The sequence below is a fragment of the Hyperolius riggenbachi genome, chromosome 8, assembly GCF_040937935.1.
Source record: "Hyperolius riggenbachi isolate aHypRig1 chromosome 8, aHypRig1.pri, whole genome shotgun sequence".
Classification (NCBI taxonomy): Eukaryota; Metazoa; Chordata; class Amphibia; order Anura; family Hyperoliidae; genus Hyperolius; species Hyperolius riggenbachi.
In genome coordinates this window covers 236,168,498-236,190,675 of record NC_090653.1, presented here as the reverse complement: position 1 = coordinate 236,190,675, position 22,178 = coordinate 236,168,498, and the positions used below count along the sequence as shown (strand labels likewise).

At 44.8% G+C, this 22,178-nt stretch overlaps 1 protein-coding gene across 2 annotated transcripts in view; it reads right to left on the bottom strand.

Moving 5' to 3' along the window:
• Positions 1–3,584: 3,584 nt before the first annotated feature.
• RIBC1 (RIB43A domain with coiled-coils 1) overlaps positions 3,585–22,178 on the bottom strand; it is a 35,907-nt gene continuing 17,313 nt past the window's right edge. For both annotated transcript variants that reach the window (XM_068249779.1, XM_068249780.1), the window contains 3 exons: positions 21,857–22,084; positions 6,986–7,152; positions 3,585–3,780 (listed from right to left, as the gene is read on the bottom strand). In XM_068249779.1, coding sequence (XP_068105880.1) covers positions 3,699–3,780; positions 6,986–7,152; positions 21,857–22,084 — 477 coding nt within the window. In that variant the 3' untranslated portion in view covers positions 3,585–3,698. The remainder of the gene's footprint in view (positions 3,781–6,985; positions 7,153–21,856; positions 22,085–22,178) is intronic.

The following is a 22,178-nucleotide window of genomic DNA, read 5'->3' as shown; positions in this document are numbered from 1 at the left end:
ACACCCTGAGCTAGCTGTCTTAATTACAAACTCATAACTTATGAACTAGGGGTCTATAATAAGCAACACTGGAAAGATTACTTCCCCCTCCCCCCTTACAGTTCTTATCGTCAATAATAAATTACACAAAACCCCCACCAAAATAACCCAACATGTTTCACTTCCTAGCGGAAGCTTTTTCAAGGGAACAAAGTGAAGTGCAAAAGTGCATTGGTGCTAAGGTGCAATATTATTAAAACAGAGAAAATAACATGAGTCAAATAGCGTGTCCACTCATGACAGCAGCCAGAAACATGTTGTGTTATTTTGGTGGGGGTTTTGTGTAATTTATTATTGACGATATGAACTGTAAGGGGGGGGGGGGGGAAGTAATCTTTCCAGTGTTGCTTATTATAGACCCCTAGTTCATAAGTTATGAGTTTGTAATTAAGACAGCCAGCCCTGGGTGTATTTTATATATTTATTAAAAGTTACGTTTTATATGCTACTAAAGAGGCAACAATTGTGCTGTTAGTTTAAGTAATCAGGTGTTTGTGAATACTATAGTTCTGCATCAACTCAGAAGTTGGCCATTCCTAGTGGTGATCAGGGCTGAACTTATGATTTCTACCCCTAGTGAATGTGGCCAATACAATCACTCTCATTCCCCCAAATGTATCGGTTGGTAAGTGGAGTGGCTTCAGAGGTTAATTGGTAATGTGGGATTGATGCAAGGGGATTTGGCATGAGCTGCAGGGGATTGTGAGAGGGGCGGAGATGAAATATCGCTGATTGGAGTGGCTCTAAGAATTGTGAGTTTTCAGTGGGTTCATGTGACTTCAAAGCTAAAGACCCCTGTAGATGCTGGGAGTTGAAGGGGCTCAGTGTTAGGTTAACTAGAGGAAAAGGAGGGGGTCAGTTCGAAAAAACGAGAGCGGTTCCCCTGGTAACTGTGCATATACAGGAAGTACTTCCTGTAAACGCACCACGACAGGAACCGCACTCATGTCTCTCCACTGCCTGCAGCCGGGTCACCGATGATCTGAGGTCTAGTGCTAGTGAGGGGGACCGGGCGGGACTGTGGTGGAGGAGGGGGCCGCCGACTCGAGAAGGAAACTGAGCAGCAGCAGAGGAGGGCGAGTGGGTGGGATGCTGTCCCTTGGAAGATGCCGCCTCATACAAGTTGTTCAGGTGACGTCATAGGCGTGCATCCACTGTGGTCATGCTCACACAACAAAAAAGGGGGCACCATTTTTCAGCAGTTAAATAGGACTTGAGCGGAAAGTGCTAAAATTATAAATATGGGAAAAGAAGACATTCCTGTTAAAAAAAACTCAATGAGGAACTGAGACATTTGATGATGCTTGAAAAGCTGGATGCCAATTTAAGAAAAAGGCACTAAGAGGTTGTTCAGATGTTGCCATAGCAACATATCAGTAACCAATCAGGTTTCATCTGTCGTTTTATTCCCCCCAAAAAAAGGATTGTCTAATTTCAGTCCTTGAGGTCTAGTTCACAGTATGTCCATTTCCCTGCAGTTTATTGCAGTGGACAGGCGGACATACAGTAGGGTTATTTCACACTTACAACTACACAATCGCTATTGCTGATTCAGCTATGAGATTTTGTTTGGGGAACAAGATACGCATCGTTATCACTCAAAAAATGCTGCATGAAGCATGTTTGTTATTGTGTACAAATCGCAATGCTGCAGTGAGAATGCTCACCTAGGGTTACATTGCCACAGCAAAACTCCCTGATAAGCGCCGAGGGTGAAATAGCTTAAAGTACCCAAGCTTTCCTTTGGGCCCTTTCACACATGTTCATTGTGATGTTGTCTATTACACATGAATTTTACAGACAGCAAATTGTGTTGCAATTCAGTAGTGGCAAACCATGCCCTAATTTGGATTGGTACAGCAGCATACAATATGGATTTAGCACTGTTGTGGCATAGTTTAAACACAGCCTAAGAACCCTCTCACACTGTGTAAGTTGCATTGCGAATAGATCACAATGCAATGGAGCTAAAAAGTCACACTGCAGAGTAGTGTTGTGACCATACAGTGAGGTATACAGTAAGATGAAAGTATTGTAAACGCACACATTGCCCTGTTAATGCACACCATGCAGTGCGTTACTGTGTCGGAACCTGATATAGATATGAAATCCCCCATAGGAATATTATTGCATGCAGCGCTGGGTCCCCGGGGTCGTATCCAAGCCAGAGCACTATCTGCACAGAGTTTATATGCTCTCCCCATGTCTGTGTTGGTTTCCTCCAAGCACACCAGTTTCCTCACACATCCCAAAATCATACAGATAAGTTAATTGTCTTCCCCCTAAATTGGCCCTAGACTAGGATGCATATACTACACAATACGTACATAGACATATGAGTATGGTAGGGACTAGATTGTGAGCCCCTCTGAGGGACAGTTAAGTGACAAGGCAATATACTCTGTAGAGAGCTGCGGAAGATGTTGGCACTATAGAAATACTAAATCATTTTTAAAAATGCAAAAATTGAGTCTAAAGAAGTCTAATTAGCTGAAAACTATTATTTTAAATTAGCCAATAAAGCATCCTGATTCAAAACTTCTTGGTTTTAGTGATGGTGCAATACTCTGTTGCAATGCCATGATATTGTCCGCAATAGACTTAGTGTGAAAGCGCCCTAGAGGCCATATCCATGTTGGTGTTTTGGGATAGATAGAGGTGTGACTTGCAAAACCATTCATTTTCAATCCTTTGTTAATAGTAAGGCTACTTTCCCATCAGGATGTTGCGTTTGATGCGACGTTAAGGTCGCACAACGTGCCCCTAACGCAACGCATTGTGCACTATAACTTGGACATTATAGTGCATTCTTTAGCCCTGCATTTGGTGCGCCGTTTTCGACGCACAGTGATGGAACGAAAGTGGCGCATGCGCTACATATAAAAAAATTCATTACTGAGCATGTGCAACACAACTAACGCAGCAGATTCATTTTTAAACGCACAGCATGCAGCACTTTCTAATAACGCCTTACGTTACACACAAACGCAATGTGTGCACTGTGAATGTCGCACAGACTTTCCATTGCTGTGCGTTTCTCTGCATTATAAAATTTTCTAATGTGCGACTTTAAAGGGGAACTGAAGAGAGAGGTATATGGAGGCTGTCATGTTTATTTCCTTTTAGACAATACCAGTTGCCTGGCAGCCCTGCTGATTCTCTGCCTCTAATACTATTAGCCATAGCCCCTGAACAAGCATGCAGCAGATCAGGTGTTTCAGTGGTTCAGACTTATAAGTCAGATCTGACAAGACTAGCTGCATGCCTGTTTCTGGTTTTAATCAGATACTACTGCAGAGAAATAGACCAGCAGGGCTGCCAGGCAACTGGTATTGATTAAAAGTAAATAAACATGACAGCCTCCATATACCTCTCTCTTCAGTTCCCCTTTAACATCGCATTGTGAAAGAGGCCTAAAACTATGTGTGACAATCCCGGCTCTACAAGGACTGAAGTTGGACACAGGCAACTTCTCAGAATTCATGATCATCTCCTCTCTACAAGTTAACATTAAATTCACTCATAAAACATCCAAAGAGAGTATATTTAACTGTATACACTTGTCTTTATTGATATGAATGCATTGAGAGTGTCTATAAATGACAGACGGGGCAATGGCCATTTGCTGGCAGGACTGGGACTTCCAGGAATTTCTCCATTCAGCGACTGGTTGTGTTGAACTGACTGTGGTAATGTGCAGTTGGGTTGTTGGTGTAGACTACTTTATCCAGGTACTCCAGACTAGAAAGACAGAAGAAGAAAATATACATTGATGCTGTACATATACATTGATGCCTGATTCCAGGTACAGATTTTAATATACAACCTAAAAACTAAGAGTACCCAAATGTTACCTTTTTGTGTCAAACTAGGCTTCTTTAAAGGACAACTGAGGTGACATGTGACACGATGAGATGGACATGTGTATGTAAAGTGCCAAGCAAACAAATGACTATGCTGTGTTCCTTGTTTTCTTTCTATGCCTTAAAAAGTTAAAAGTCAGGTATGCAAGTAACAGTGTCTATCCGGGTCAGGACTGGGTCGAACTATAGCATAACCCTCACTGATAAGTAATTACAGTCATAAAACACTTTCCAGACTGTCAGTAAAGGGCTTCTGAGTGCAAGAAAGAGATAAAAAGGGTCAATAATTCATAGATTGGAGCTCTGGCATACTTCAATGAATGTGTCATTGAGCAGAGACATTGAAACAGTAAAAACTTTAAAAAAAAAACCTGTACTAAAAAAAACATCCCCTGGTGGGTACTCCCCTCGGGAGAAGGGAAACCTCAGGGTCCCAATGAGGCTTCCCCCATCCCTGTAGCTGCAGGAAATCCAGCGCTGGCTCCCCCGAAGCGTCCCACAATCCTCCCCCGACAAGGCTTGATATATTTACCTTGCCAGGATCCTGCGCAGGTGTACTAGCGGCTCTTCCTTCGGGTAAGGCGTAAATAGCCAAACCTGATCGCATCCGCTCCACTGCGCCTCCGCAAAAGGACTCGCGCCTGCGCAGTACAGCGAATCGATCAGGTTTGGCTATTTCTGCCCTACCCGAATGAAAAGCCGCTAGTACACCTGCGCAGGATCCTGGTTAGGTAAATATTTACATCGCTGCACTTCGTGGGACCCGGGCAGGTTAACAGAGGCACGCAGGAGGACAGGGAAGCCTCGTTAGGATCCAGAGGCTTCCCCCTTCCGAAGTGAGTACCCCTCAGTGGCGTTTTTTAATACAGGTTTTCTTTAAAAACTAGATTTAAATATAAAATTAAACTGTGGATATAAAAAAAAAAAAAAGTAAATTTTAGGAGAATGAGAATTCCAGATCAAGTCTGTATGCGGATCCCTCCTTTGATTCTGTGGATGTTGTTTGCTACAAAGTTCCAGCACCAACAACCATTCTCACCAGGTGTGCAATCCTTTTGATGAGATATGATTGTGGTAGGGCTTACACTGTGAGCTCCTCTAATGCTGGGAATACACCATACGTTTTTACCTGCGATAAATGGGTTCGATAGATAATTTCCGACATGTCCGATATTCTTTCCGATCGTTTTTTGGCTCGATTTCTCATAGAAGTGAATGGAAAAAGATAAGAAAAACAAGCGGAAGATAAGATAATCGAGTAGAAAAACCGATTGAGTGGAAAATCGAACGGAAAAACGTATGGTGTGTACCCAGCATAAGGGACGGTTAGCGACATGCAGGCCCGGTCCGCCCATGATGCCAAGTGAGGCGACTTCTTCAGGCGGCAGAAGTCCAGAGGAAGCACCAGGCAGAAACAGGAAGTGAAGAGTGCCTGGCCAACCTATACTGGGGGCAACTGTACTTGGGTAACCTATACGGGGGGCAACTGTACCTAGCTACCAATACTGGGGGCCCCTATACTTGGCTGCCTACCTATGCTGAGAATGCTTTTTTGGGGGGCTCACCGCAGGTATGACGCAAATTGTCGGGTGCTGTTCGATCATTCCAATTCGGGGGGTGTGTGTGTGGGGGGGGGGGCATCCTCACAAATTTGCCTCAAGCAGCAAAAGGTCTAGAACCGGCCCTGGCGACATGACTGTTAGGCTTTGTTCACATCAAAAATCAACATTGCTGACGCCAGCGAATTTTGATTCTTTGCACAATTTTTTTCCCCCTCCCGGTGCTTACTTGCACATTCCGATTTTGTGTAAAGCGCTTTTCAAAGCGCTCTTGCAGATCGATTGTTTTTTCACTTCCTGACGCAAGTCAGGAAGTGAACTTTTTGGCCCTGGAAAAGAATAAATACAATGTACAGTATTTATTCTTAAAAGCGCAAACGCAACCGCCGCACAAAGCGATTTTGTGAACATTTTGCATTTTTACTATACCTTCCATTGTAGCAAAATCACTCTAAAAATGGTGCAGGCAGCGCTATGCTGAGCGGATCAGAAACGAACTGCTAAGATGTGAACACTCTCATAGGGAATCATTGCATAAACGCTTTTAGGGCGATTTTGAAAATCGCCAGCCCGAAAAAAAAAAAAGCAAATGCCCTAGGTGTGAACAAGCCCTAAAGGGCCTGAGTGCACTTGCACTCTTCTGTGCATTTTACAGTTATGCGTAGTCTGTAACATTGATGTGTTTCTGAAAATGCACAGAGACGCGCACATGTGTGCTCAGGCTCAGACTCTGTAAAGCTCTGCAGAAGGTGCCAGCGTTATAAAAATACGTAACAATGTATAAGAGGTAATAAAGATCGCAGCCTCCATGTTCCTCCCCCTTACAGGCAATGCTGTGCTTAAATACTGTATATGTATGACATTTCTCCACGGTGGATGCTATGAAAAAGCACAGTACAATTCATTTGAGTTTGAGGAAAGGTTCACACTTATCATTGCGGAAAACTGAATGTTTTTTCGTATTCAAATTCATTTTATTAAGTTTGTGTGTGACTCTATGCTGCTAGAAGTAAGTTTTTCACACCTTCTGAAACATGAGCTCAAAAAAGTGAATTTTAGAAGTACGATTCTACATTGATTGTCATTAGCTGTGCAGCAAATGCGTTTTTGCAAATTCACAAAATGCATGCAAATTTCAATAGGTGGGAACCCTGTCTCAATTTCAGGTGAACCCTTCCAAGACAGTATCCTGTGAGCTGTTATCTCCTTTGGACATATTGGGGCTGCTTCACATTCGGCGAATCCCTACCGCTTGCCCGTGATCGCGATTCCGCGGGTGAAATCTTGAGATTTGCACTTGTGATTCCCATTCAATAGAACGAGAATCACATCGTGATAACCCCCGAAATGCTGCATGCATCGAAATCGCAAACGCTGCAGTGTGAATGTATCCACAGGGATACATTAGCAGCAGCGCTTTACTGATCACTGGCGATCAACAAAGCGCTGAAAAGACGCCCAGTGTGAACCAGCCCTTAGAGGCTACAGTATGTAGAAAAGATTGTTGTTGGGTCATCCACTTACTGTGCCTTCTGCTCTCTGGTCAGCTGCTGGTTATACTGATCCATCCTCTTCCTGATATCCTTGCTGAATTCCTCCTCCTGCTGCTCCACCATCATTGCAGCCCGAGCTGCCAGGATCCTCTGCCTGTCCCACTCAGCGTCCCTCTGCTTCTCTTCCTCCTTCAGCCTCTGAGATATCAAGAAAGAGAAAACTGTATCTGTCAATATATCATAGTTACATAGTTATTTTGGTTGAAAAAAGACATACGGGGGGCGTGGCCTAGCACGCAGAGATGATGGACGCTTAAGAACAGAGCTCCGGACCCAGTGCTACTTTAATCGAGTGGGACGAGAGTTATATGTCACAAAAACCAAAAAGAGAGCGACCCCCCGAGGGATGTAGTGTGCTGCCTGGCCTCATTCCAATTGAAAGAAGAGATAATGAAAGCGGCCAGAGCTCAAGATGAAATTATCTTCAATGGGACAGCCATTTCCCTATATCAGGATCTTTCCCTTATCACCCTCACAAATCGCAGAGCGCTAAAACCGCTGACGAAACTACTGCAGGACAAAGGCTTCCAATATCGGTGGCGCTTTCCCTTTGCACTTACTGTCCTACACAAAGGCAGAATAGCGACCCTGAGAACAACGCAAGACCTGCCGGGTTTCTTAAAGATCCTTGGTCTACCCAAAGTAGCTCTGCCTAACTGGTACGAAGAGTACCAGCTACAAGAATCTAGCGCCATTGCAACAGAGCGCGATCCTGCTAATAAATCCCCTCCTCGCAGACAACAGGACGGGGGGTCTCCACGAAGCAATGCTGCAAGCTTTTCAGGCTCAGAGGAGGAAGACACCACCTAGACAGACTCCAGCTTTGCAAGTTACCCACTTAGTCTGCAGCTGTATGAACGGACTGCATTTACTGTGATACCACCAAGGCGGACTTTATAAAAACACGGAAACAAACAACCAGCACGAACTATCATGGGGATGAAACATCAGCATGAACAACTATCACTCCGCACAGCAGCAAACACCCCCACCTCAAAGTATCCCGGCTGCAACAATAGGGCCACCCAAAACAACGGACCCGGCTGCCATGCACACTACCTACGCAAGATATGCATGTCGGGCATAAAAGCTCGCTCCCTTAGGGGAGAACTGTAACTGTCGCTTGCCCCTATATGCTTACAGGGACACACAGGAGGGACAATGAAATAATGGCCCCGCTCTGGGAGAGTCAATCACTTGATGGCAAGCTCCGTAGGAGCCTACAATACAAGAGGGAAGAGATAGCTTTTAATGAGGGCAACAAAACATAATAATGGGACATGAGGGATCCCTCTAACCCACTCTATAGATAGCGTTCTCCAGGATGCTAACCCATAAGCAACCGCTAACCTCCCTGACTAACAAGGCATAAACATTCCTGCTTCTTTAGGGATTTAGCAAACTCTACTTACTCCCACTCTGCTAAATAAGCACTAACTCAAGAACTAACATTTCCGCAACCTATAGCTAACCATATCTCTCCCCCCTTACGCATGCATGCTCTAACCTGAATTCGCTTACTGATAAGATTAAGATTTAAAAAATGATTTGATGGGTGAAATAACATCAGCTGCATGATTTTGAAAATGCTATATATTGACCCCCTCAACCGGACCATATAGATTAATCCCATAGTAACAAGAGAAAAACATCCTAGTTGTGCTACTTGCTTCCTCTGCCTGCCTTTAAAACGGTGGATATACCTATAAGGAACATACTAAAGGGTCAACATTGGCCCTCTGGGTCCTATCTGCCACCAGCCCTGAGGGGCGGATATAAATATCTACTATTGCCGTATACCGCTAGCTTGTCGCCCCCAGGAAGACATACCCAGAAAAGACTTTCTCTATAATTGTTCCCACACTTTTTGATCCAATTAGGGTCCAATAGTTTTTGTTCTTATAGCTAACTTAACGTTCTTCTTATTGAATATATAGATAGCGCAATATACCACTACCCCACATCAGAGATCCTTGACTCAGGGCTCTCTGGTAACTTCCCCATTTGATTTTGAGAGGGTACTTGGGTGAAGGCCTACTAGGCCTGCACCAAACTACCTCTCAAAGGGGAACCAACTCAATATCCACCTAGAAGGTTTTACTTAAAGGTGGCTATATCCCGTGTCGGTGCGCTCGCACAACAGGAGCCAACTACATAGCCCACTCTGCGCATCCAACACAACTGTTTACAGCAAAATTGCAAGCGCTTGCCTATTAGTGAAAGGCGACAATGAGATCTACACAGGAAAATGGAAACACTGAGGGGAGACAGGTGAAATGGAAAGTAACCTCATGGAACATAAACGGTCTTAACACACCGGAGAAACGCTCGACTATTCTTAGGCTACTACAGAAACAAAAAACATCAATAGCTATCCTACAGGAAACCCACTTTAAAGAAAATAAAATCCCTTTCCTAAGGGATAGAAACTTTACTAATTGCTATCATGCCCCCTCAAAAGAAGGGAAAAACAAAGGGGTTTCAATTTTATTACACAAAAACTGCACCATCACCATTACAGAATGCAAAAGGGACCCAGAGGGAAGGTATTTGTTTATTAAGGGGAACTCAGGCAACAGGGCAGTCACTATCGCAGCAATATATGCCCCAAATGAAAAACAAGAAGCTTTCATGAACAAAATCACTAACCTATTACATGACTTTGCACAGGGCATGATAATTGTGGGGGGAGACCTAAACATTCCATTAAACCCTAACATCGATTCCTCCACTGGAAAATCCTCAATCCCTTTCAAGTCTCTCAAAAACATCAAACAGAACCTACTTTCATTGAGACTGATGGATGTTTGGAGACTCCAACACCCACAAACCAAAGATTATACACACTATTCAGATCCCCACTCCAAATACTCCAGAATTGACTACATACTTCTAACTCAAGCAGATTTGGAGTGGGCGATTGAAACTGACATCGGGCAACGGGTAATTTCAGACCACGCACCAGTCCATTTGACGATGCAGTTCCCAACAGTTAGATTAAACCAATTCATCTGGAGGCTTAACCCTGACTTGCTAGAGTCCCAAAACGATGTTAACAGGATAAAAGACTCCATCCTAGACTACTTAAAACATAATGATAAACCTGAAAGCCCTCCTCTCCTGACTTGGGAGGCACACAAACCTGTAGTAAGAGGAGAATTTATAAGACTGGGAAAAGAAAAAAAAAAAAAAAAGAAGCGAAGCTAAACTCTCTACTACTGACACTCCAAAAGCTAGAAAGAAAACACAAACAGAAACACGCCAAAGAAATACTCACAGAGCTTAATAACATGAGAGAAGAAATTAAAAATGTACTGCACCTAGCGGCAAAAAAGCGAATCCTCAGGGCGGAAAAAGCAATATATGAATGGTCCAATAAAGCAGGTGCCTTTCTAGCAAGAAGAATAAAAAAAAAACAAGCTCAACAACAAATAGATGCCATTATAGATAAAGCAGGGAAAAAACACACAATTTCCAAAAACATATTAGAAACCTTCAGACAATATTATGAAGGCTTATATAATATAGGAGATAAGTCTTTAACACCTCAACAGCTAAAATCCAGATTAAACAAAATTCAAAGCTTTTTAACGAAATTTGGCCCCAGCCCCTTAGACAGGAGTATAACTGAAAAATTAGACAGTCCAATATCCAAGGAAGAATTTCTATCAACTGTCAACAAGCTGAAAGCTGGCAAAAGCCCAGGACCAGATGGTCTGACAGATATATACTACAAAACTTTTGCACCCACTCTAGTAGACCCCTTTCTGGCAGCTTTTAATTCCGTAGGCCCTAACCCCACCCCATCCCCACAGCTTCTAGAAGCTCACATCACAATCCTCCACAAACCAGGCAAAGACCCAACTAACTGCGCCAGTTACAGACCCATTTCCCTTCTCAATAATGATTTAAAAATTTTCGCAAAAATAATCGCCAACAGAATCTCCCCTTTACTCCCAAGCTTAATCGAGCAGGATCAAGCAGGTTTTGTTCCAGGAAGGGAGGGAAAAGACAACACTACCAAAGCAATCAATATTCACAATTGGCTTACAAGGCGAGCCGTGGAGGGATGCTTTATCTCCACGGACGCCGAAAAAGCCTTCGATAGGGTGGCGTGGGACTACATTTCTGAGACAATTAAGCACCTAAACTTCGGGTCTAGCATGATTAATTGGATCAACCTTTTGTACTCCCGACCCACAGCACGTATCAAAGCAAACTTTTTGCTATCGGACATCTTTTCCCTCTCCAATGGAACGAGACAGGGCTGCCCGTTATCCCCTATCATATACATTCTGACACTGGAGCCTTTTTTAAATCAAATAAGACAAAACCCTAATATAAAAGGGGTGACAATACAAAACAAAGAGCACAAAATAGCCGCTTTTGCGGACGACATGCTATTCTTTATCACACAACCACTGACATCCATGCCAAACTTGATCCAATGCCTAGAAGACTTTGGATTAATATCTAACCTAAAGATAAATTTTACAAAATCCAGCGCCCTGAATATTTCATTAACCCAAATCACTCTCCAGCAATGTCAAAGCTCCTTCCCCCTAAGGTGGGAATCATCTGACATTACTTACCTAGGAATTAGAATCCCAGCTGATCTGCAAAGAATTTTCGCATTAAACTATACCTCCTTAGAAACAAACATCACAGCTGATCTAACATCATGGGGGAAAATGCAGGGAATCTCATGGTTTGGCAAGATGTCAATAGTAAAAATGAATATCCTACCCAGGTTCCTCTACCTATTCCAAAACCTTCCAATTTCGCTACCCCAATCATACTTAAAGGGCATTCAACGGAAACTCACACAATTTATCTGGAATAAGCAAAAACCCAGACTAAGATTTGAGATACTTACTAGAGCTAAGGCTGCCGGGGGCCTGGGCCTTCCAGATCTATCAAAATATTATTGGGCATCCCAATTGGTAAGGGTACTAGGATGGGCCGACTTCAAATCAGGGAAGGATTGGGTCCAAATAGAGAACGCCAGCGTTCAACCTCAAATTCCGATCATTCAAAATTTACTGTGGGACCTTGCGTCACAACATTCTAAAACCATATCCCATCACCCATTAGTGGCCCCAACTCTGAAAACGTTCCTAACCTGTAACAAAAAATACAAACTTTTAGGGAAAGGAAGCCTACTAACACCCTTGTTAAAAAACAAGGACTTCCCACCCGGCCTGGAAAAAAACTTCCTCACGGGATGGAAAAAAACTGCATCTCCTAGAATTATAGACTTCATGAACAAAGGGGAGGTACTACCATACATGCAAATCAAGGACTTCACATACCCACAAAATATACCAAAATGGCAATACTTTCAAATAAGGCATTACATAAACTCACTAAAAACCAAAAACATGCTAAGCCAATACACCACGGTGTTTGAGGAAAAGATCCTCTCTGTAAAAGAACCAAGACATATACTTGCATGGGCCTACTCTTTGCTGAACAATTACAGCTCTGATGAGCTGCTACAGTACCAGAAAAGATGGAATCATGCATTAAACAAAAATATCTCCTCAGAACAATGGGAATCCATAGCATTAAACACACATAAATCCTCCAGAAACGCCTGGGCCCAAGAACAGAGCTTTAAATTCCAATCGCTATGGTACAAAACACCTGAAATTATACATAGATATGCCCCCGATATCCCAAATCAATGCTGGAGATGTGGCAACAAGGATGGTTCCTTTCTACACATCACTTGGCACTGCCCATCCCTTAAAACATATTGGGTGAACATTCACGACCTCACTCAAAAAATATATGGCTTCCCTATCCCATTCGAACCAGATGTGTTCCTGCTTCACAACTACCACATTAGCCATAAAGAATATAAAAATTCTATACTACCACACCTGATCAATGCAGCTAGATCACAGATCCCAGCACTGTGGAAACAAAAAACCATCCCCTCTATCCAAAGCTGGATGCAAAAAGTAGGTAGAATACAAAAACTGGAAGAGCTAATCCATAGCACACAATACACCATGGATAAATACCACCTCATATGGGATAAGTGGCTGCGCCACATGGAAGCAACACATTCAGAAAGGAGCCTTGGGCTAGATTAAGGTCTCCCAGTACTGCAACCCCAAATCTAATAATCCCCGGGAATCAGACACCCCCGGCACGGACATCAGACCCCCCTTCACAATGGCACAAACACAACTGGCAAAAATATTGGATAAAGCGCACGAGTGGAGCATACTTTATACTTTATCTATGGTACACCTGGTGGGCGGGCTCACCGACACGGAAGACACGGAAGACACGGAAAACACTGACACGGAAAACACCTACTTATCATTTCAGTTACTATCTCTTAAAGTAGCTACGGTTGAAAGGTGGAAAGACGACGAACATTATGGTGCAGATGTTAGAAACATGTCTTAAAGAAGACATGAAGTGACAGCGTAAGACATGTCTAGATATCAACGCAGTATGTCTATACTGAACCTCTGCACTCGACAGTCACCACCAGTTACTTAGTTAATAAAGTTATTGTACAAAATTACATAACCTGGCAAAAATGCTAGATAATTAAAATAAGCGATTGCACTCCAGAGACGCTTAACAATCTAATAGAATGGATAACTAGCTCTTTGTACTATGCTTTTTAAATGATTCAATGTAAATGATTAGATTTATGGAGTGTACTACTACACTGGATAAGCGTTCATATGTTTGTACTGTTGTTCTTTCAAATTTGTGTAAGCTTTCATATGATCAATAAACAATATTGAAACAGAAAAAAGACATACGTCCATCGAGTTCAACCAGTACAAAGTACAACTCCAGCCCGTCCCCCACATACACCTGTTGATCCAGAGGAAGGCGAAAAAAACCCCACAAGGCATGGTCCAATTAGCCCCAAAAGGGAAAAATTCCTTCCCGACTCCAGATGGCAATCAGATAAAATCCCTGGATCAACATCATTAGGCATAACCTAGTAATTGTAGCCATGGATGTCTTTCAACGCAAGGAAAGCATCTAAGCCCCCTTTAAATGCAGTATACATATATACTAATAATCTGAGAACACACAGCAGAGGAGCATGTGGTAGCACGGGTGGCGCTTGCAGCTAGACTCCAAGCCCCCCACCTACCACTAAAGGCCCGTATCCACAATGCAATTTTCCAGACAATTTTTCCAGTGACCCGCGACACTGTAGAGCGACGGGTACAGGCGCGCGAACACGTGAACGACGCTTAGCGACACGCCGATAAGGACCGTCACAGGGGATCGGATCTTTATGATCACTGACAACTCTGCGCACAGTACCGTGATCGCATGACTTCCCATCCGTGCCCGTCGTGTAATGTTCGGTGATGTCGTGCATACCTGCCGGCCAGAAGATGGATCATGGAACGCTCGTCGTCAGGGGGACAGCGCTGGATCCATCTTCCTCCATCGGGTGGTTAGTATTAAGCTTAACCTCTTAAGGACCACAGGCTTAAACCCCCCTAAAGACCAGGTCATTTTTTTATAAATTGGGCCACTGCAGCTTTAAAAGCTCGCTGCAGGGCCGCACAACTCAGCACACAAGTGATTCCCCCACCCCCCTTTTCTCTCCACCAACAGAGCTCTCTGTTGGTGGGCAAGGATCGCTCCCAGGATGTTTATTGTTTATTTATTTTTTTAGCAAATATTTATTTCATTATTTTTGTAATCAAAATGGCTATTTATTTATATATTTTTTACAATCCCCGCCCTACTTCTCCCTGCCAGCCAATCACCGTGATCGGCTGTCATAGGCATCAGTGTCACACGGCTGTCCTCAGTACAGCGCTTCCTTAGATCGCAGTGCTGTACTGTGTTAATAGACGGCAGTTTTGCCATCTAACAGTCTCCGAGCGGCGATCGCCGCTGGAAGGCTGGAGGCGGAGCTATGTCATCCAAGCAGAGATGCGTGATCTCCTGCAAACCGCGCTCCAAGGACTTTATGCCAATCGGTGTTAAGCGGTCCTGGGGCTGGGGCTGCGTGCACGGCACGCCCATTGGTGTGACACGGTCGCCTAGTGGTTATTATGCGAGCTGCAAGTTGCATTAAAGCTAAACGCTTCAAACTGATGCATTGTGAAAGGGCGTACATAATAAAAGGGCGATTGGAAATTTGGGCACCCAGGAAAGGCAATAGTAGAGTATCGGTAAACTTACAGATATTCTATAAAGAAGAATTGTAAAATATTAAATAACAATATTTTACTATAGCTAAACCTAACCTTACTCTCACACAGAACCCACCCCCCTGACACCTAACCCTAACTGTTCCTGTCCCCTGCACAAACACCCTTCCTAATGCCTAACCCTAACAACCCCTACACACACACGCACGCACGCGCGCGCGCACACACACACACACACACTCTTCCTTCTGCCTAACCCTAACAGCCCCCCTCACACACACACACACACACACACACACACACACCCTTCCTTCTGCCTAACCCTAACAGCCCTCCCCCCCCCCCCCCCCACACACACACACACCCCTTCTTGATGCCTAACCCTAACAACCTCCCCCCTCCTCCATAAGTTTATTTTCGCTTCAGTGTCACTTTAAGGAAATAAACATGGCAGCCTTCATATCCCTCTCACTGCATTGTACCTTTAAGAAGCACCTCAGCCAAGAATCTAAACAAAATGTGCAGGAATCCCCCAATGTCAACTAAAGATCCGGCATACCAGATCTCAAGCGACGTCCAACCGACCACTAAATCTATTGTTCCTACTCACCCCACCCCCGGAAGCCGCTCCGTCGTGTCCCGCGCTTCATTCCTCCTCCCCCTGCCATAGCAACAGACATGTCACTAGACTATAGGCTAGAGACACACATGCACAGCACAACTGTCACCCGAGGGACTGCATCCTGATCCTTGTGGGCGACAGTTCTCGTACATGTATGAGGTTTCACATTCTCAGTATCCTTAAAGAGAACCCGAGGTGTGTTTAAAGAATGTTATCTGCATACAGAGGCTGGATCTGCCTATATAGCCCAGCCTCTGTTGCTATCCCAAACCCCACTAAGGTCCCCCTGCACTCTGCAGTCCCTTATAAATCACAGCCATGCTGTGAGGCTGTGTTTACATCTGTAGTGTCAGTCTCAGCTGCTCCCCCGCCTCCTGCATAGCTCCGGTCCCTGCCCCCGTCCCTTCCCTCCAATCAGCAGAGAGGGAAGGGATGCAGGTGGGGACTGGAGTTCTGCAGGAGGCGGGGAGAGCAGCAGACTGACACTATAGAGATAAACACAGCCAGCTCTGACAAGCTGTTTGTCAGCAGCGTGGCTGTGATTTATGAGGGATTGCAGAGTGCAGGGGGACCCTAGGGAGGTTTGGGATAGCAACAGAGGCTGGGCTGTATAGGCAGATCCAGCCTCTGTATGCAGATAATATTCTTTAAACCCACCTCGGGGTCTCTTTAAGGGTCCTTTTACACTGGTGCAGTGCGGTTTGGAACAATCGCACCATGCACCGCAACAGAGCCAAAAAGTCACATTGCATGTTATAGTCACGGTGCAATCCAAGAACAAAAAATAACATGTAACTTCTGGTGCACTTCCGGGGACTACCATGGAAGTCGCATGTTAACGCACTGCTGCTTCTACTTTACCTGCAGCACTTCCGTTGCATTGCGTTACATTACAGGTAGTGTGTCATGTTACACTGCCTGTAATGACCACTACAGGAAGCTGCGGAAGGAGACAGTACTGAGATAAAGCTCAATGTGATAAGTGTAAACGGACCCTGCAAACCGGCGGTAGCGTTGTGGTGTGGCATACCCTCCGCACCACATCACCAAAAACTGGCCTTCAGGGAACACTGCGTTTGTACACGGTGTTCCCTGTCTGGCCAGTGGCCACCAGCTAAGCAGGAAGTGACGCACGCTTGTGGTTACTTCCTTCCTGCTTCGGGTATGCGGAAGCGTATTGTAAAAATGCTTCCTTTCCGCAAAGTATGAACTTCCCCATAGGGTTTCATTAAACTGCGGTAGCAGTGCCGCAATTCTCCACACCAGTGTGAAAGGGCACTGAAGCATCTCTTGTACTAAATAAACTGAGTCAACAGACACGCAACTTGACAGCAAATTCCACCATTTTGTTGCTCTGTGGAGACAGAGTCGAGGAGTCAGAGCAATTTTGGGTACCTGGAGTCGGAGTTTGAGTAGGAGTCGGTGGTTTTATAAACTGATGAGTCAGATGATTTTTGTAATGACTCCACAGCCATAGCAATTTGATCTGGGTACAGAATTTCCAACTCCATCTACTCATGTTCCTCAGTGTAGCAGCTTGCTGCTATGTCGTAGCTGAATATAATGGACTGAAGCCAGTTACAGAAACACGAAAGGTGTAAAACTAGTCCTAGATCAATAATGCAAATACACTGCATAATTGATCTTGCCTCTTGTTATGACGAGATGACACAACACCAAACTGCTTATGTACAGGATCTTCTCAAAAAATTAGCATATTGTGATAAAGTTCATTATTTTCTGTAATGTACTGATAAACATTAGACTTTCATATATTTTAGATTCAAATACACACAACCGAAGTAGTTCAAGTCTTTTATTGTTTTAATATTGATGATTTTGGCATAAAGCTCATGAAAATCCAAAATTCCTATCCCAAAAAATTAGCATATTTCATCCGACCAATTAAAAAAAAGTGTTTTTAAAACAAAAAAAGTCAACCTTCAAATAATTATGTTCAGTTATGCACTCAATACTTGGTCGGGAATCCTTTTGCAGAAATGACTGCTTCAATGCGGCGTGGCATGGAGGCAATCAGCCTGTGGCACTGCTCAGGTGTTATGGAGGCCTAGGATGCTTCGATAGCTGCCTTAAGCTCATCCAGAGTGTTGGGTCTTGCGTCTCTCAACTTTCTCTTCACAATATCCCACAGATTCTCTATGGGGTTCAGGTCAGGAGAGTTGGCAGACCAATTGAGCACAGTAATACCATGGTCAGTAAACCATTTACCAGTGGTTTTGGCACTGTGAGCAGGTGCCAGGTTGTGCTGAAAAATGAAATCTTCATCTCCATAAAGCTTTTTAGCAGATGGAAGCATGAAGTGCTCCAAAATCTCCTGATAGCTAGCTGCATTGACCCTGTCCTTGACAGGCCTGGCCCTAGACTTTTTGCCGCCTGAGGCGATCTTCAAAAAAATCGCCGCCCCTCCCCCTGCTGAAAAATGAAATCTTCATCTCCATAAAGCTTTTCAGCAGATGGAAGCATGAACCCACTTTTGAACTAGAAACAGCAGCAGAAGCGCCTGACCTGGGCTACAGAGAAGCAGCACTGGACTGTTGCTCAGTGGTCCAAAGTACTTTTTTCGGATGAAAGCAGCTTTTATATGTCATTCGGAAATCAAGGTGCCAGAGTCTGGAGGAAGACTGGGGAGAGGGAAATGCCAAAATGCCTGAAGTCCAGTGTCAAGTACCCACAGTCAGTAAAGGTCTGGGGTGCCATGTCAGCTGCTGGTGTTGGTCCACTGTGTTTTATCAAGGACCAGGGCCGGCCCGCCCATGAGGCGGGGTAAAACTTTTGCCTCAGACGGCACTTCTGGGGGGGCGGCACCCGCCAGTCCGTGTGTGTGGGGGGCCGCCCGAGCTGGAAGGGATAGCGGGCAGGAAGGGGGTATTGGGCCTAGCGGCGGGGAGGGGGGTCGGACCCCCCCCTCCCTCGCCTGGGTCCCCAGTCCTCCGCTCCCCTCCAGCTTTAAAAGTGACGTCGCTGGCTGCAGATACATTGTAAGAGGCAACGGGCGGGGATCACTCACCTCTTCCTCGTTCCAGCGTGCGCTCCACTGACGTCACTTCCTGCGGCGTAGCAGGAAGTGACGTCAGTGGAGCGCAGGCTCGGGCTGGAACGAGGAAGAGGTGAGTGATCCCCTGTTGCCTCTTACAATGTAGCTGCAGCCAGCGACGTCACTTTTAAAGCTGGAGGGGAGCGGAGGACAGGGGACCCAGGTGAGGGAGGGGGGGGTCCGACCCCCCTCCCCGCCGCTAGGCCCAATACCCCCTTCCTGCCCGCTATCCCCTCCAGCTCGGGCCCCCCCCCACACACACACACACGGCTTGGGGGGGGGGGCGGCGATTTTTTTGAAGATCGCCTCAGGCGGCAAAAAGTCTAGGGCCAGGCCTGTCAAGGACAGGGTCAATGCAGCTAGCTATCAGGAGATTTTGGAGCACTTCATGCTTCCATCTGCTAAAAAGCTTTATGGAGATGAAGATTTCATTTTTCAGCACAACCTGGCACCTGCTCACAGTGCCAAAACCACTAGTAAATGGTTTACTGACTGTGGTATTACTGTGCTCAATTGGCCTGCCAACTCTCCCGACCTGAACCCCATAGAGAATCTGTGGGATATTGTGAAGAGAAAGTTGAGAGACGCAAGACCCAACACTCTGGATGAGCTTAAGGCCGCTATCGAAGCATCCTGGGCCTCCATAACACCTGAGCAGTGCCACAGGCTGATTGCCTCCATGCCACGCTGCATTGAAGCAGTCATTTCTGCAAAAGGATTCCCAACCAAGTATTGAGTGCATAACTGAACATAATTATTTGAAGGTTGACTTTTTTTGTTTTAAAAACAATTTTCTTTTATTGGTCGAATGAAATATGCTAATTTTTTGGGATAGGAATTTTGGGTTTTCATGAGCTGTATGCCAAAATCATCATTACTAAAACAATAAAAGGCTTGGACTACTTCAGTTGTGTGTATTTGAATCTAAAATATATGAAAGTCTAATGCTTATCAGTACATTACAGAAAATAATGAACTTTATCACAATATGCTAATTTTTTGAGAAGATCCTGTAGTTTTGCTGCACAGATTACACTGCCTGTCTGCAGTCTCAGCCGCTGCCCTGTTCTACAGCTCAATATGCTAACATTAACACCTAGGGCCTGAGCCCACTAACACAGTTGAGTTCGCTTCTGTCTGCTTCTCAGCATCTGTAATGTTGATGTATTGCTAAGAAGTGGACACAGCTGCATTAGGGCTCGTATCCATATGCGCGATTTTTGCCACGCTTTTTGGAAACGCGATCGCAAGGGACATCAAAGAGTGCATAGACTGCACTGTCTACTGTTTCCATATATGCATTGCGTTTCACCACAAATCGCAGGGCATGGTTGCACACATTTTGGTGCGATTGCACAGTCCATTCATTCATTGTAAATGAATGGGATCACAAGCGAATGACGTCATGCAATGCAGACCCGCACTGACGCACGGCCACCTGCGTTACATATGGAAACGAGTCCTTAGTGGGCTCAGGCTCTTAGACTAGTTTCACATTGGGTTGTTGCATTGTGCTATATTATAGAGTATATATACCACAACCAAAACGATTGTGGTGGCATACAATATAACACACGCAAACGTGACTCAAAAAAAGGCTTGTTTGTAGGGGAACGAAGAAAAGACACAGAACATTTATATTGTGCTTTTCTCCTGGCAGGCTCAAAGTGCTTCAGGGCTGCAGCCACTAGGGCGCGCTCCATGGGCAACCAGGATCATTAGGCAGCCTTGACCAAAAACTTCTTACTGTTTTACATACCTTTTCTTTGTTGGAGGGTCTGCTATGGATCCTCTAGCTGCCATTAAGGGCTCATTTCCACTATCGCGAATTCGCATGCGTTTTTCGCATGCAAATTCGCATAGCAATAAAAGTGAATGGGACTGTTTCCACTTGTCAGGATTCCTTTGCGTTTTTCTGTGCAGAAAAAATTCGCATGGCAGAGCCATCAGAATTCGCATGCCGCATAACGCTATGCGAATCGCATACAATGTATTTAATAGGAAATTCGCATGAGGTTTAGGTATGCGAATTTTCATGCGAATTCGCATAGAAACAATGGAAAAGCACACCAGCACTGCCATGGTTAAATTCGCATGCATCATCATCGAAAATTCGCATGGACCCGCATGCGAATTTCGCATCCGCATGCGAATTTTTTCCGCGGCGATTCGCACCGCACAAGTGGAAATGCAGCCTTAAGAAAATATTTTCTGAGCCTTATGTAAAACATTGGGTAGAGGGTAACCTAATAACAGACCCCTGGATGCTTATGCAATCATCCACACCTGTCCATTTAAACCATGTGTGAGTTTCTCTACTGTTTTTCTGCAATGGACAACCCAGAAAAAATGTACATTAAAATCTACTGCCAAACCATTGGCAAATCTGTGGTTAAATACAGTATTCTTGGAGAATCAAAGTCATATTAGGGCTAATTCACATAGATGGCTGCAAGGAGCATTCAGTGTGTGTGTTCCTGCTGCCAGTGCCATGGAAGAAATAACCTATTGACTCAAATAACACATTTATGTGCCTCTAGGCCCCTCACCCCCACTGCTGCAATGCCTTAAGTCAGCAGATGGTTGTACTCAGACCTTAGGGCCCGTTTCCACTAGAGCGAATCCGCATGCGTTGTCCGCATGCGGATTCGCATAACCAATACAAGTGGATGGCCCTGTTTCCACTTGTCAGTTTTCTTCTGCATTTTTCTGTGCAGGATTTTTCTGCACGGTAGGGCCTGCAGAATTCGCCTGCGTGTGGAATGCAGGCGAATCGCAGGCAATGTATTTAATAGGGAAATCGCATGCGTTTTTTGCATGCTTTTTTTCCCGCGATTTCGCGTGCGATTTCGCATTGTAGGTAATGTTAATTGACACAGGCAGTGACATGGTTAAAATCGCATATACCCTGCCTGTGCGAAATCGCATCCGCATGCGATTTCGTCAGCGGTGCTATGCAGCGATTCCGCACCGCACTAGTGGAAACGAGCCAATTACTGATTGCTTCACCTGTTTCTCTTGCTGCTGCTGCTCCTGAATTTCCAGAATGCTCTTGAGCTGCTCCGGACTCATTCCTTTCCATCGATCCGGAACAACGCGGTGCGGCCCGAAGCAGCTTGCAGCCACCTCAGGATTCTCTGTCAGGATGTCTCCGGTCAGGTGGTTGTACATCTCTGAAAAGTTGCTGTCTTCTTCTTCCTGCTTCTCCTGCTTCGTACGTTCTGCTGTTTCCATAGCCTGGACCAGAGAGACAGATATGGACCATCACTAGAAGAGCTCTCTTATTACAGCTATGTGTAGCACTGATGATGCTAATACAGCATATGAAAGT